Source organism: Betta splendens, chromosome 10 (assembly GCF_900634795.4).
Source record: "Betta splendens chromosome 10, fBetSpl5.4, whole genome shotgun sequence".
Lineage (NCBI taxonomy): Eukaryota > Metazoa > Chordata > Actinopteri > Anabantiformes > Osphronemidae > Betta > Betta splendens.
Genome location: NC_040890.2, coordinates 9,235,269 through 9,250,750, shown reverse-complemented (window position 1 = coordinate 9,250,750; position 15,482 = coordinate 9,235,269). Strand labels below are relative to the sequence as shown.

General features: G+C 47.1%; 1 protein-coding gene across 5 annotated transcripts in view; it reads left to right on the top strand.

Annotated features, from left to right (window-relative positions):
- The window catches only part of gria3b (glutamate receptor, ionotropic, AMPA 3b), a 62,388-nt gene that overhangs the window by 22,061 nt on the left and 24,845 nt on the right, over positions 1-15,482 (top strand). For all 5 annotated transcript variants that reach the window (XR_003787181.3, XR_008695884.1, XM_029164481.3 and 2 more), the window contains exon 4: positions 8,805-8,992. Coding sequence is in view for 3 of the 5 variants with exons in the window: in XM_029164481.3 (XP_029020314.1) it covers positions 8,805-8,992 (188 nt within the window). In the remaining 2 variants the exon portion in view is untranslated. The remainder of the gene's footprint in view (positions 1-8,804; positions 8,993-15,482) is intronic.

Genomic DNA, 15,482 nt, shown 5'->3' with positions numbered 1-15,482 from the left:
GCTGAACATACAGTAACACAACACTGATGGAGCCTTTAGAAAGTGGCTCACCACCGAGTTTTAGACAATTATTCCAGGCCCTTAAACTAATTAGTCCTAGTGTTCTATCTTTATGACTAACTTTCAGATCTGCCAAAAACTGTATTATATATATTGTTAATATTATATATATATATTGTTATATACTGTGTAACGCTGAGCCCCACAGGAGCAATTCCTGGCCTGGTTTCATCTTTTCCCATCCGTGTGATCAATATTCTGAATCCAATCCTGTCCAAGAAGCACGAGGTGCTGCAGCGCTGTTTACGTTCATAATTTCATTGCCGTCAGTTAGATTATACGGCGGTTCACACAGCGTTCAAGGTCACTGCTCCATCGCAGTGCTAACAAGTCACGTTTACCTTAAACGCGCATCTTATCACCGAGTATGAAATCATCTCCAGGGCCCGCAGCGTCGACAGGCCGGGAGTGGAGTCAGAAATCTGTAACTGCGAGACGCATTTAGCGCATCGATCGCGGCGTTTTTGACACGGCGAGAACAAAAACTTGTAAAATATGCAAATATGTGCAGAGTCTGACCTACTACATGGTTTCCAAAGTGCATGCAGACAGTTATACAATCTTTAGTCCAGTCAGCTGTCCGTCATATCAATGCATAAAGGTCTCACGTGTCAATACTGATTTAAATGCGTGGACTTGTAGCTTATGGCTGCATACAGTCACAGGTGAAGCCCTGCAGCGGCGCTGAACACAGAGAAGAGCCTGCAGAAACGTTGTCCTCCAGAGAAATGCATTGACTCCCCAAACAAAGTTAGTCGCTCCTTCATTATGGCTCAGGCAGCTGCTGTCTCCCAGACAACAGGCTCAACCTGAATCTAAATCAAATATACCAATTTGTGTTTTCCTATAATGAAAGCAATGAGGCTTTCTGGATGTTTGAAAGGAACCTGATAAAGAAAAGACTTCATGGAAACAAATGAGATGAAGCAAAGCAGCGGAGTTCCACGCCGCTGCTCGTGGCGCAGTCCCCGTCGGTTCAGATGCGTTTTGAAACGTGACCGCGATCGCTGCCTCGGCCCCGGGACGTTGAGCAGATGTGACGGCGCGCTGACAGGGGGACGCGCCAACGCCGCTGACTCGGCGCCGCTCGCGTGCCGTGTTCGACCTGAGTCACGGGCGCCGCAGCGTGGACCCGGCGGCCGCCGTCTCAGGCACCAGAGGCGAGCGGCGCTTTTCAGCAAGTCCGCGGTGACTCACGCTGGGGATCGCTCCATCAAAATTATGTTTTCACATGAAGCATATTAAAAGATAATTTAGTTTTTGGATACAATTTCACTTTATTCTCTTTTTTGGCAATTAGCCTACATTTTTGTTCTCAGCGACTACTGGCTCAATTATTTCTATTTGAACCCTGATTACACACTTCTCTGCTATTGTTATGCTAATCAAAATATTTCCCAACATACTGACATGAAAAACAAACTGGGTCAGGTTAATCACATTGTACAGCATCAATCAGTGACCACTTGTGGCTGTATTAGAGCCTCATAACCCACCGAAGAAGCTGCAGATCAGCTGTTTACCAGGCAGATAACTGCAGGCTGGCGGCCGCGCCGGTGCCAACGAGGCCGAGGGGCTCGAGGACGGGAGGATTGGACCGTAGTCAGGCTCATCTCTTCTGGCGCCTGCCAAGCTATTGTAGATGGAGAGATAGAAGGACGGATGCAAGGGGAGGCAATCAGGCCGAGGCAGAGACTCCGTAACTAACGCGAACCTTGCTCCCTGTTCCTCAGCAATCCCTTTAATTGGCCGTCCAGAGACAGTTGCCTTTGTTCCCTATAAGCGTCAAACAATAAATGCCCCCCGCTGCTTTCCTGGACGCCTTTGATGGCAAACCGAATCAAGTCTGTCATTTGGTTTAATTGTAGTGGTTTGGCATCGCTCTTACTGCTGTAAACAACACGAATCAAGCGCGAATCATGTGACGCAGAGACTTACGCGTCCACGCGTCCAAGCTCCTGGGAGTCAATACATGAAATAGGCTTTCGGGTATTGCCTTGTGTGTAGCCAGATGATCAGGTGTCATGACACGGGGTCCTCTTTGTTTGTGTTTTATCTCGAAAGGCCCCGCGTGGCTGCAGACGTCTGGGGACGAGAAACCCGCGTCCCGTAGTAATTTTTATGCCACTTTTGACACGTTCCACGCAAATAATGTCTCGTCAAGTGCAGCATCGTCACCCACGATTGTTGATTTATACACTTTGCTCAAATGTGAGATAATAAGTGCGAATGCCGGGCCCATCGTACATCACGCGGATCGTTGTCTTGGCCGCGCGGCCTCATCACAGCCGCCATAATGGCACATCAGCTGCACCCAGCTGAGACGCGCACACACACACACACACACACACACACACACACACACACACACACACACACACACACACACACACACACACACACACATGCCACTTGCGCTTTAGTAGCCCTCTCCTTCACACCGGCTTTATAACAACTGAATTATGCATGCATCGGGAGAATAAATCGGCTTGGACACATTGACAAGAAAGGGCACGTCAGAGGAGCCGTAAAATGCACAAGAAAAATAATATGAAGGAAATGTGGACGAGGCCGCGCGTCGCCCGATGCCCGCCGCTCCGCTTTTCATTTTGCTCACGTAAACAAGTATCGCCGGCAAAGTGACATCCCAATATGCAGATAGCGCAGCCCGCGCTGGCAACCTCTGCCTCTTGAAAAACTACAAGTCAAGCACCTGTGCCTTTAAAAAAAAAGTGATGCGGGCGCCGTCGTCTGTCACAATAAGCGCACTATAAACCCCGGCGCTCTCTCGGTGCGCTCTTCTAACTGAACCTGGACTAAAGCCATTTTACCACCTACCTATTGCTGGCTTCAGCAGCCATGAAATTACTGCTGGGAGCTTCCTGTTTTTTTCTCAATATAACAAAATGTCCTGGCCTTTGCTTCCAACAGCCAGAGTGGAGGATGATTGCCTTGGTCCCAATATTATGTCACGGGGCCTTTTTGTTTGTTTGAAACAACAAATAAAATGTAAATGTCATCCTCAACCGTGAGCACGCGAGGAGAATGTTAGTCCCGCTTTATGTACAGTACTCTGTGCTTTTAGCCGCCCAGAGACGTTTTTGCAGCACTTCATCAAACCCTCCGGACACACACACACACACACATACTGTAACTGGACACACACACACACACACACACACACACACACACACACACACACACACACACACACACACACGTGCTGTAACTGGACACACACACACGCCGATCTGTGTTTATGGGTTGATATGTCACAGCGCATAGTGTGGGTGATAGAGGGACCCGGCGAACAAAGACAGACAAGGAAAAGCTTCAGTGGGTGGATTTTCACAGGAGCTGCTCTGCTGCATGCACTTCTGAAGATACAGACAGCCTGCTGCTTCTGTTTGATTTCACATGTGCTGCCTTTTTTTTTGTTTTGATTGAGACAACTTGGCATTGACGCTGTTTTTGTTGCAGGGCGACTGTAAACAGCGCCTCGGAATCTTGGCTCCACAGTTTTAGGCCACTTTGGCATTTGGATTATGATGAATGCATGGTTTCTACCACGCGTGTATGGGTCCAGGGCTTTCTTACAGTATACGTCAAACCTACACATCACCACAAGGTTTTTCAGGATGTAGTTTGTTAGACTGTAAGAAGTCAAGGACATATAACCACCACACTGAGTCTATTTGAAACAAATGCTGAGTCTATGTAAGGCAACTAATTAGAGCAAATAAAAATCTTCCTCTCTCAGCTGCAGATTTTCATCTTCCCTGCACTGAGGCGATCCTGTGAGCATTATTTAGCCCAGAGGCAAACACTCACTAGACTCTAAGGCCGTGCAGATTTATTCTGGCTTCCTCATAAGACGGTGGAGACAGAGACGACCTGGAAACATGCTCTCATTGGTAGAATAGTGCTTAATGAGTTTGGTTCGGGTGTGAGATTTTTAAATGCACATTCGAAGCATCCTATGGACTCAACACAGTATCAAACCCATTATCTTTGTGGTTTGAATTCGGTTCTTGCTGATGCTCTCTGAGACTCTGGACAGTGCTCGGTGGAGCGTTTCAGCTGACCACAGGCCCCCATTTAGCAGAGGATTGAAGTCAGGAGGGAGAGCGGCCACATTTGCTGCCGGCCAAACGACCCCAACCTCTTTTTCTTGAGTGTGATTCAGCCTTTTTCCATTGTTCCACTCTGCTAGCTGCAGACTGTGGATGTGCGTGGTTACCTGTGACTTATTTACATGATCAGATTGGTAGATTCGATTTTGGATTCATGAGGATTAACATAACGCGATCCAGCGGCGGCTCCAGCGCTGAGAGCCAGCGTTGAGGTGCGCTGGCGGAAATTTGCAATGCGGTTTCTCTAATTTGCCCAGTTAGCCTGGATCAGCTGCTGATATGAGGGGAGATTGCGCGGGGCCTGTGACACTCTGCACCGAACCCTAATGAGAGGCAGGGAACCAAAGGAGCCGGGCAATGAGATTAGATCCTACTCAATTCAATTACCGCTGAGCCGCCACGGGTGACGCTTCCAAACTCATCCTGTTAAGATCCGGTTCACAGGCGCGGGAGAGGACTGCGGCGCTCGCTCAGCCTCCGTGCGACACGCCGCCGCAACATCTCATTCGCAACAGCTCTGATTTATAAGCACGCGGGGAGTCATTAGACTCTGTTGGGATTTAGGAGGGAGACCTCGCGAGGCGCCCATGTAGGTTGAAGGCGGAGAAATGCAGAAATAATTGAGTTTTCAGCCATCAGAGGAGTATGCAAGCGTGCGTTTGAGATTAAAGAGCGACTCACCCCCGTGTTTTTAGCTTTGAACAACAACAACGCTGGACCCGACACTACAACCGCTCAGATAGTTTATCCAGGATTCAGACAAACTCTGGCAAATATTAAATCTGCTTCATGTTCAATTTGACTGAGCGAAGTTCGACTGAGGCTGGAGTTGTGCTTCTGTGGGGATGGATCAGAGAAACCGATTCTCCATCCTTCTCTGTCTGTTCACCTTTGTTTAACCTTCGGGTTTTGTTGATCAGCAGAAACCACTGATTTCGTCGGGCAATGGGGATTACTGTAATGCTACTTCTACCTGATACTGAGACGCAGAGAGCACAGACAGTTTACTGTGTAAATATAATGCTGCATTAAAATAATATATACAGTAAATACCAAACAGGTTCAAGTTTAATATGATTAATATCATTATACTGTCCTGATGGCTCCATTAACCCAGAGGTGCCTGATGTGCAAAATTGTGGCATTTAAAGGTGGTGATAAGCAAAACTCTATGTATGGGAATATATTCCATTGTTTGGGATTTTCCATGAAGTAGTTTATGAGCATAATTTCACTGGTGATGCTGAACTGCCTTTGGGCTGAGGTCAGATGACTGACAGACGTAAATGTATGCAGAAATGCATGGAATAACAAAGTAGCCGTTTAGCTGGTGGGGATGAAGAAGGAGCTATCAGTCTTGTTGCTGCTGTCAGATTAAGTTCAGCTCAAAGGATTTAGTTCAAGTCTAAATCACGGGACGTAAACTTTTTTCGCTGATGGTAAAAAAGTAATCCATTTCCGGGCAGACTATTTACCAGCAGTAGATTCTATCTGTTAATTTCCATACAAATGTAAAACCAGGCAGGCATGGAATCGTGCGTGAATCTTAAATGGAGCCAATTGTTCCCACACGGTTCAGGGTTTGCCCGAGGCAGGGAGACACAAATGCTGCGCAGATCAGCAATTTCAAAATAAAAGCCCTCTGTGATTCAAATCTGATTGACAGCGCATTGTATTATTCACATTTTTTTCCAGAAGGATGGAAGAAGAAAAAAAAAGGAACCTCACAGAAGCAACGATGAGCGTTTTGTGTCTTTAATGACGACAGGAATTAAATATTCAGAGAGCTGGTGAGAATGTGGTGGAACGTGGAGCGTTGGAGGCGCCTCAGCCAGCGTCAGCCATGTTTCCTGTTTGTGTATGGTGCCCTCTTCTACCTCACGGTGCTGCGTGGGCTCCACGGACGATTGATACCTCGTTGAATGTGCCCACATAACAATTTCTCAGGCGAGGATTGGTGGGTAATGGTGCTTTCAGTGGTCCCACCATGGACACGTGATTCATGCACGGTGACTCAGCAGAGTTCGTGTGATTCATTCAAGCCCTGCTTAGCTTTTCTGTACCTCATTGAACACTCTGCAGTCTGGCTTTGGCGTCGTCCTATTTGGACGGGGAAAGTGCCACGTAGCTAAACGAAATCCATCCATAAACTGTTTGTAGTTAAACTCTTTGTGATTGCTTTGTAACCCTGTTCCAGCTTCGTGCAAACAAACAGCTCTTGATCAGGAGCCTCCTGAGATCGTCTGCCTGGTTCTTGTCACAGGCTGTTCTCTGAAAACGTAAACTCTGGATAACTCAGGACTCCACAGGGTCGTACACAGTCATTTTGTACAATCATTTTGGGTTAAAGTGATGTTTGTTCATAATTAATGTGACAAATGTGTGATCTTGAAGACTAAATTACACAGTGAGGTGCAGGTGATTCCAAGGGGCTTTATATTTATGAAGTCTCAGTCCCTGCAGCGTTCGCCTGCGAGCATTTATATTCACTTTCGCCATTTGAAATCTTCGGAGACGTGTAATTGTGTCTTTCAAACAGCAGTGATTGCACCGGAGCAAACAAATAGACACTTTCAGCACTGAAACAAATATCCAACCCATCATTTCGTCCCATATGCATGACATGTCGTTTACCCAATTTGATTACCGCGTGTTTATGCTCGCTGGGCTTTTATTTTTACCTTTACCAACCGCATTTTCTCCAATTTCCAAAGCGACTGGGACCATTTTGACCCAGTTAATCCGCATGACATCTTTTAATACGAGGAGCTTTTATTGTTGGGAAGACTGCCACGCTATCCAGCTGGTTTGTGGTTTGCAGGGTTCTAAGCATATGCCTCAGGAAAATGAATAATGCATCCGTGTTATTCAAATTTTCACTCTGTAACTTTTGCTTTAGGTACGGGAGATGAGAGGAGGTATCGTCCACGAGAGACTGTGCTCATGGAAAAATGATGACACTTCATAAAAGCTCAGATCCGAAAAAAAAGCACATTTTGTCCAGATACAACTTCCAGCTGCGTTTGACAACTTTATGCCTGGAGACCACGGTGCCTTCATGTCCTCCTATTCCCCGCTGTGCATGCGTCGCTGCTTTCAATCCAAGAGGCTGTGCACGACATGTCCTCCTGTTGTGTCATTTGCTTTCACCGAAAGTCCCATTCCCCAAAACCCCGGGCCGAACTCCTCGGAGACGTGACCCGATGTGTGGGTTTCCTCTCCGACCTCGAGGACTGGCACGCCGGCGTCCCCGGGCAAAAAGCCGCCGACCCTCGTGAACGAATGACACACTGCGCGTCAGCGTCCGCCACGAGCGGCGCCACTCAGCGGAAAGGTCACCCAGCGGAGCGCTGCACCGCGGCGGCACGCGGCGGCGTGCAGCAGCCTCCACTACATTCACCACTCGGGGGAAGAGAAAAAAAAGTGTGGGGGGGGATTATTAAATAAATCTTGACCACTCAGATGGAATGAGAAAGAGGGAAAAGGCAAAAAGAGAGGAATGAAGAGAGCCACAAAGTGGTTTTCTTGTCGCGGCCGCTCTCTCAGTGAGCCTTTGTCGGCCGCCTGCAGCCGGCTCACAGAGATAAGCCTGCGGAGAGAAACGACTCACAGTAAAATATATATATGTGACAAACGTTTACTTTAACCACGGCTGTTCAGATTGTGTCGCATCATTTGCATAATACCCCAATCACACGCAACTGTATTAATCGTCGTACGGGATCTGAACGTGTGCCAGAATTTGCTGGTGGTGCGTTTTTTTTTTTTTTGTTTGTTTTTTTACTCCGTCTGTATCGGTTAAACACAGAACAGGCGACCGGAGAAAGAAGCTTATTGTACCCAGAGCTTGTCGTGGCGTCGGCCGCGGCCTCGCGAAGCCCCAGCGGCGCGCTTGATTTCCATTAACAGCCTCCATGTTCATTCTCGCCCGGTGGACGCTGGAGAAGAGCTTAGCCGTTTTTTTTATATATATATATTTTATTTTGGCTCGTGATTCGCGCGATCTCTCCCTGCAGAAATAGGACGACGTTATTCATCGGGCGCCGTGTGATTTGACCGCAGCGTTCCCGGGCGCGCCGTTAAATGAAAATATTTCACGTGTGAATTAATCATTAGAGCGGCTCATTCTCCATTCTTCTGGTAGCATAATGATCTCTTTCTACCATTGGCCTGGATGAATCTTTCATTGTCTTTATCTTTAAACGAGTTGGCGGAATCCTCCGAGGAGACACAGGCCGTGATGTGTTTCACCACACTGTCAAAGTTAACATGTGGCTGAGCTAAATGCCATCATTTAATTGATGCCAAGCGCAATAACATCACCCACTCGTCATTTATTAATATGGAGATATGATTCCTGTCCTTTTACTTCATTATGATATTGTCTTCTCAGTATGCAAATGTAAATTCATTATATATTTCATTGGGCCAGACTTTGGGAGGCTATTTTAGATTGTAATGAGATGACCTTTAACCTTTGGATTCAAGCAAAATCCTCTCTAGAATAAATTAGCAGCCACTCAGTTCTTGCATAATTGTCGCTGTGTGCAGGTCTCCTTTGTGTCTAATCCTCGGGGCCGCTCTGCCCCCTCCCCTTCTCCCTCTCACTAGGCTTCTCCATACTGCAGGCCATCATGGAGGCGGCTGTGGCGAAGAACTGGAAGGTGACCGCCCGCTCCGTTAGCGGCACGACCGACGCGGCCGAGTTCAAGCGCATCATTGAGGAGATGGACCGGAGGCAGGAGAAGATGTATGTGATCGACTGCGAGGTGGACAGGATCAACACCATATTAGAACAGGTGGGAACTGCACCGGCCGTGGGTTACAGACGTCACGCTGTACCGTATGTTCTGCAGCTTTGAACAGTTTTGACAGTTCTGCTTCATCAGGATTGGAATTTCTATCGTGTTGTGTCTGAGTGTGGCTTATGAAAGGTCACGCTAATTATCGCTGCTCATCGTTTCACTGCATCACTTTTAACAATTATATCTGCTGTGATCCGCATTTTCCCATCCAGTCACTGCGGCGCTAAAGAGGTGTGCGTAGCCCTCGCACGCAGGTGGAGACCAAAGCATAGTTTTTCAGCAGTTTTTCATCTAACGATCCATGTCCAGTTGATAATGAGGCACGGCGTAATGCAAGCGTTTGGGATCACAGTCGGCCGTTATTGGGTTGCTAGGTTCGAGGCCGGGCCGTCTGAAAATCAATGTGTGCTGGAGCCGCCCGTGAGGCTGAGAGGCCTGAGCGCGAGCAGCCGTTTGAGGGGGCTGCTGATGGCGCAGCCTTTTTAATCCTCCTCTAACAACCCCAAAGCCCTCAGTTCCTCTATCGCGTCCGTTGCCCGGGGAGGAAATGAAAGGTCCACCAGTCCTTGTAGTAGGGGAAACACAATTACTCTGAATAGATGAGTGGCTATTATGCCGTGCATCTCCTCTGTTCGGCTGCCCTGCTCCACCCTGCATCCTCCCGCTCGCTCGCTGCTGCCTGCTTACAGGGCAATCAGCTCCCAAAATGGATTCTGCTCGTTAACATTCATTTAGATATTGGCTTCTCTCTGCCTCACAATATCCCCTCAACGACTCTTAGTTTCACGTTTTTTTTCCAAAGAATCTAATTCGATCCCAGAGTCGTAGTTTGAAGCACAATTCCTTTTAGTATTAATTTGCTGTGTCTAATTTAATTCCTGTGTTGCAAATTTCCTGCCTTTATAATGCAGGTCCTATATGGGAATCTATTTCCCATTTGTGTTGGGAATATGCATGTAGGAAGCACATGTGAAGCATACAAATGACCCCGGCTTTAATTGCTTTTTCTCCCTCTGCAAACAATAATAAGCATGATTGCTAACAATTTGTTTGGTGTTCTCCTGTTTCTGTCTTTTTTTTCTTTCATTAATGAATTATTTCTTGTTCTTCTTCACCCTTCCTTGCAGCTGCAGCTATCACCATCATGCATTTTTCAGGTTTTGTGCAGAATTACGCAAAGCGCTGCCACAGCTAACCTTCAAAGCAGCGGCAGGCTCAATTTTGCCCCTTGATTCAGTGACAACCTCAGCGTGGGATTTTTTTTTCCTATTGGAGCTAATTGAAATAATCTGGCCCGTTCTGCCAATATGAATGAGTCAAACTCATTCAGGGAAGCTGCTGGACGTCACTCTGCCGCGGCCCCCTATTGGCCCTTACCATTATACGCTGGAATGGACCATCTCCCATGAGGGCAATCACACCAAAATGGCACCTGGTGGCAGCTATGTGAAAACCCGCTGCGTCCGCCTGCTGTTTCAGTTCTATTAACCAGCGACTGTGGACAGATTGAGTTTCATCTCTGTGGAACGGGAGGGAGAACTTGAACAGAACCCCGTGTGCCGAGGCCGTTGTCTGCGTGGCGCGGTGTTGACATGTGGCTTCAATCTGTCAAGGTCACTGCCTGTTAAGACGCGATCATGTGGCGCGACAGATCCAGCTACTGTAGCTGATTGCTGGGGAAAATGGGAATCAGCTCAGTGGCTTAGTTTTGTGATCTCAGTCTGAGTAATCCCACCGCAGAATGAAAAGCTTTATACCAGGCAATCACGTATTTAAGTTTAAAGTTATCATGAATAGGAAAGTGTCAAACTTCCACAGCTCTGTACAATTGCTACACAGAGAGAATCGTCCATGCTGCTCTTCGTTAGCGCCACGTTTGATCCAGTAACTGCTAATGGTTTGGCCCTGCTGGGCCTTTGTGGAGGTTTTTAGTGTTCCTATAATCTTCTTATATGGCTAGAAGGACATCCAGTGGTCGGACACTTGCTCGTGTACAATTTAGAAGTAATAGAATTTAAAAAGCATGGTTTGTCCGAAAAGGTTTTAAACGATATCAGGTAAAAGCAAGGCAACTGTAGGAACGTTATAAAAAGGGATTAAAACAAAGTTGGTATAAAAGAAACATAAATGGGCTTAAACACAGAAATGAAGCAAATCCCTCCCATAAGAAGCTGGAACAGGAAAAAACACACGGATGTGAATAAATGTTTCCTAGTAAACAAATATTAGCTCGTTAATTTGCAACTGATAAAACTATTTGCTTCATGGACAAATAGTTTTAATACCAGCTCTTCAGCGAGAGCCCATTACACACGCGCAAACACTGAATGTGCATCAAACACAAGCACACTCAGCTGAATGTCACTTTTATTAGCTTCATTTATCACTTGACGTGAAGTAGAAACACAGTAGGAGAAGTATTTGCATACTGCTGTATCAGGCACACTTTTGTTTGTTCGCGTGGAGGCAAGTCTCCTAACAAATTTGTTTTGGGATGCTGAGGAGAATGCTACACCAGGGCCATTATCATTTTGCGCTGTAAAAACCACTCAGGATTTATCACCCTTAGGACTTTTCCATCAATACCCTGCACTGCAGATGAATTAACCCGATGCCAAAGCTTGCCTGACAACAAAACCGGGAGAGTCTGCGCTGTATCTGGCTATATATACAGTGTGTGTGTGTGTGTGTGTGTGTGTGTGTGTGTGTGTGTGTGTGTGTGTGTGTGTGTGTGTGTGTGTGTGTGTGTGTGTGTGTGTGTGTGTGTGTGTGTGTGTGTGTGTGTTTGTGGCTACATGTACTGTATGCAGTGAATAGTATATGCTCCAGCCAAGCCAATCTATGGCATTGCAAATAGCATCTTTGTGCCATTCCTGGCCTCCTTCACTCCAGGGATTTTTGTGCTGGAGTCTGCTCAGAGGCAACAACCTGCTCATCACTAGTGTAAAGAGAGGCAGGCGAAGAAAAAAAAAAGAGACTCCGTCTGGGACAGGCCCAGGGCACGCAAGCTGTTCAAAGGCAGGCAGGCTCTGGCAGCCGCAAAGCTGCATTTTCATGCAGAGGAGAGAAAAAAACAATAAGAAGTGAAAAAATGACTCGGAGACAGAGGGGAAAAAATGAGAAGAGTATCTGGGGATTTGTTAGAAGAACATTCCGCCGCCTGTAGAGGCATGAAGGGTGGCCATATTGCCTCCCCATGGAGAACTGGAGATCCTCCGCATCCATCTCTACGCTCCTGAAAAGGAAAGCTTGGAGCAAATCCACAGTTGGACATGTTATACTGTAGAATATAAAAATCCATGTGTTGTATCCAATTCAAAGAAGGAGAAAGAGAGAATACTGACCGTATAGGAGATAAGAGGTGGTGGGTGGTTGAGCAGAATGGGGGAGGAGATGGACAGATAGACACGCAGCCTGCAGCTGATAGAAAAATGTCAACATGAAGGGAGTCCTTTCAATCGATGCTGTCGCAGAGACCATGAAAACGTAGCGACACCAGTCTTCTAGGCGGCGAAATAATAGTCAGCATTTACATACATAAAATTACAACAACACAAAGGCTGGATTGCACCGAGCACTTTAGTGGAGAAGCTAAGAGTACGGCCGGCTAATGGCTCCACTCATATGGACGGCACTCCCGATCTCAAGCCCAGCTTCCTGCCCTCAGGCTGGCAACGCAGGGCTCATGGAAATGCAGCCAGATTCCTCCAGCTCCACGCGCGGGTATTTCCAATCCCCGGCTCCAACCTTAAGCATTTACGGTGATTATAGAATTAAATGGGATTAAAGTGTTATCATCAGAGAGAGAACGTAACCTGTTGACTGACTGAGAGGCTGAGGCTGTGATTTATGTTATGCCCTTCGCTTTAAAAACTGTATTTATTTACGTCCACGGGGACAACACGCAGTCTCGGGAATCGTACCCAGGACCTCCGTGCTGCGGTACCGCGACACCACCACGTTCCCCAAACCCGGAATCGCCCCTATTCTGAAAACAGAATAGGGGAGAATTTCTGTCGGCATTTGCTCCTCAACGCTCCTTTCCGAGATAAGCATCTGAGCCGCAGCCAGTGCCGGCTGTTAATTAGAGAGCACCACCAAGAGCTCTTCTACCGAGAGCCGTGAAGCACAAATGGATAAGAAGAGCAAAAGTCCTTCTGTAGCGGAGCACGCCGAGCTCAGACTCCCCCTTCTGCCCTATCGTGTGTGAAGTGGAGCACTTTGCAGCCGCTCCCGCCACTAAAGTCGCACGGAGCAGCCGACGCTTCTTACTTTTAGCCTTGATTAATAATGCTAATGTGATCTCGCTCCGAGTGCACCAGCGCGGCCCCTTCACGGCGCGGGTTCCTCGTCTCCACACTCGGTCGGCCCGAATCAGCATGAACACGCCCGTCGTCCGTTTGTTGTCTGCGTATGTGGATCCGGCTGCACTGACCGGCAGCTGATGGGAGCTGATGGCGCATAATGGCGGGAAATGGCTGCTAATTCGCATCACGCCGGTGAGTCGGTCCCGGAGCGAGCCGCCGTCTGTGAGGCAGCGCAGCTCAGCATTCAACGGGGCAGACGGAATCTGCCCAATCAATTACATGATATCACCGGCTTTAATTGTACATGACCTACCTGCTGTTTGTCAATATTACTGTAAGGAGATAGAATCAGGGCTCAGCACAGCTGGTATCGCTAGCAGCCGTAAACACACATTCATTAGCTGTTGCTTTCAGACTCTTCTGTTTACTCCCGTTCTTTCGTTCTTTATGAATAAATCATTTTTCCTGGATCCAGATGATTATGATTGAACTGAATTATCATTTATATTTTAATTTCCGAAATAGTCATTGTCCTGTGTTTAGAAAACTACACACTTATGTGAAATATAATCCATCAAATGCTCGAGCCTCTGGGTTAATTTTATTTATTCTCCTAGCTTCACCACTGTTTACAATTTACCATTTTAATGATCACCTCGTACATTGTACGACTTCACAAGTTTACAAGATACTAAAATAATAACTGATTATTGAGAATAAAAATATTTCTGACATGCAGTCCTTATAGTTAGAAGGAGAAAACCAAATATAACTGCATCAATATTGAGTTGTATTATATAAAGCAGCCTGATATTTACGATCCCATGGGAGCCTATATTTCGGTCTGACTCTCTCTATGTTGTGGCAAGCTGCATAGTAGAAAGGTCAAGCTCGGAGGGAAGCGCTCGGGTGTTTACTGACGACGCGCACCTGCATTTTTACATTTCGGGATTCCTCTCCAGCAGAGCCGTGTCACACAGAGTCGGAGCAAAGGCCGCATGCTTTTCTGCAGCGGAACAACCGCTGGTGCAGGGAGCCGGTGGATCGATGTCCACGCCATTGGAGATGTTTGTGAAAGAGGCAGCAAAAAAATGTTCAATAGCAACAGTATATTATCTAGTTTATAGTGTTAGGAGTCATTTTCTATTGTGTTCTTCATTAGCCTGAATCCTGAGCTCGTGGTGGACGAGGCACAAGGCACATACCGTGTACAGTTGCAGCTGTAAGTTTTAAATTAAATTACTGGTTTGAGCAGATGATGTCGCCTGAAGACGGGTTTTCAGCTGCAAGTATAAACACGGCAATACTAAAACAGTGTTACTGAAGTACAGTGTTACTAAGGAATCATATTATTAAAGGTGCAGACATCGCACATTTGTCCTTTTCAGTGCAGAATAATAGATTTGTGCACTTAATATTAACAACAACACAGTTCCATTTAAGAAGAATTGGAACTGGAATCAATCAATCAATCAATTAAAAACATTGACTAATTCTATTTGTCTTTGGGGAGCAGCCGTCTCTTCTTTACTTTAGTGGCTTTAGTGCTCTGGATTGCTTTCACAGTAAAGCCACCACATGTTAATTGGTGAGCTTTAGGCTGCTGTCCTCCTCCAGTCCTCATTCAAGGCTGTAACCCCTTCCTAATGCTGCTCTTCTGTTCTCATTCTCCAAAAGCTATATACATAAGGACTTCTTCCAAACACACAGCTTTAAGCCTCTGTGCTAAACACAGCGCTTATTTCCCTGTCTCAGTCTCTTATCATATTGTCATTCTCCTCAAATAACAGCCAGTCTTACAATAAAAAGAAGGATGACGTCCTATCAGCACCATCTGCCCTTTCCCAGGGTTTCATGGACGGAGGAGTCGCAGCTAGTAACAGTGAAATGTGTGCGTCTCGCCTGGAGTCGTGTCCTGCCGTCTGCCTAATTAAAGAGGTTGAGGGGAAGCGCCGGCGTGTCCTGACCACAGGTTCCGTGCATCTCTCTGTCAGCGGCGCCTCGCTGCGCTCCGGCCCAAGGTTGCTGCTTGTAGTCGCTGCCAGGCTGGCTGTGAAGTGGGGGGGGGGCTCCGGGGCAGGTGTGAGGGCGGAGAGGCATGGGGAGCCGTGGGGGTTTCTCCACTCAGCGGGACTCAAAGCGCGAAAGCTGGGATCTGTCCGGCACAAGTACGAGGT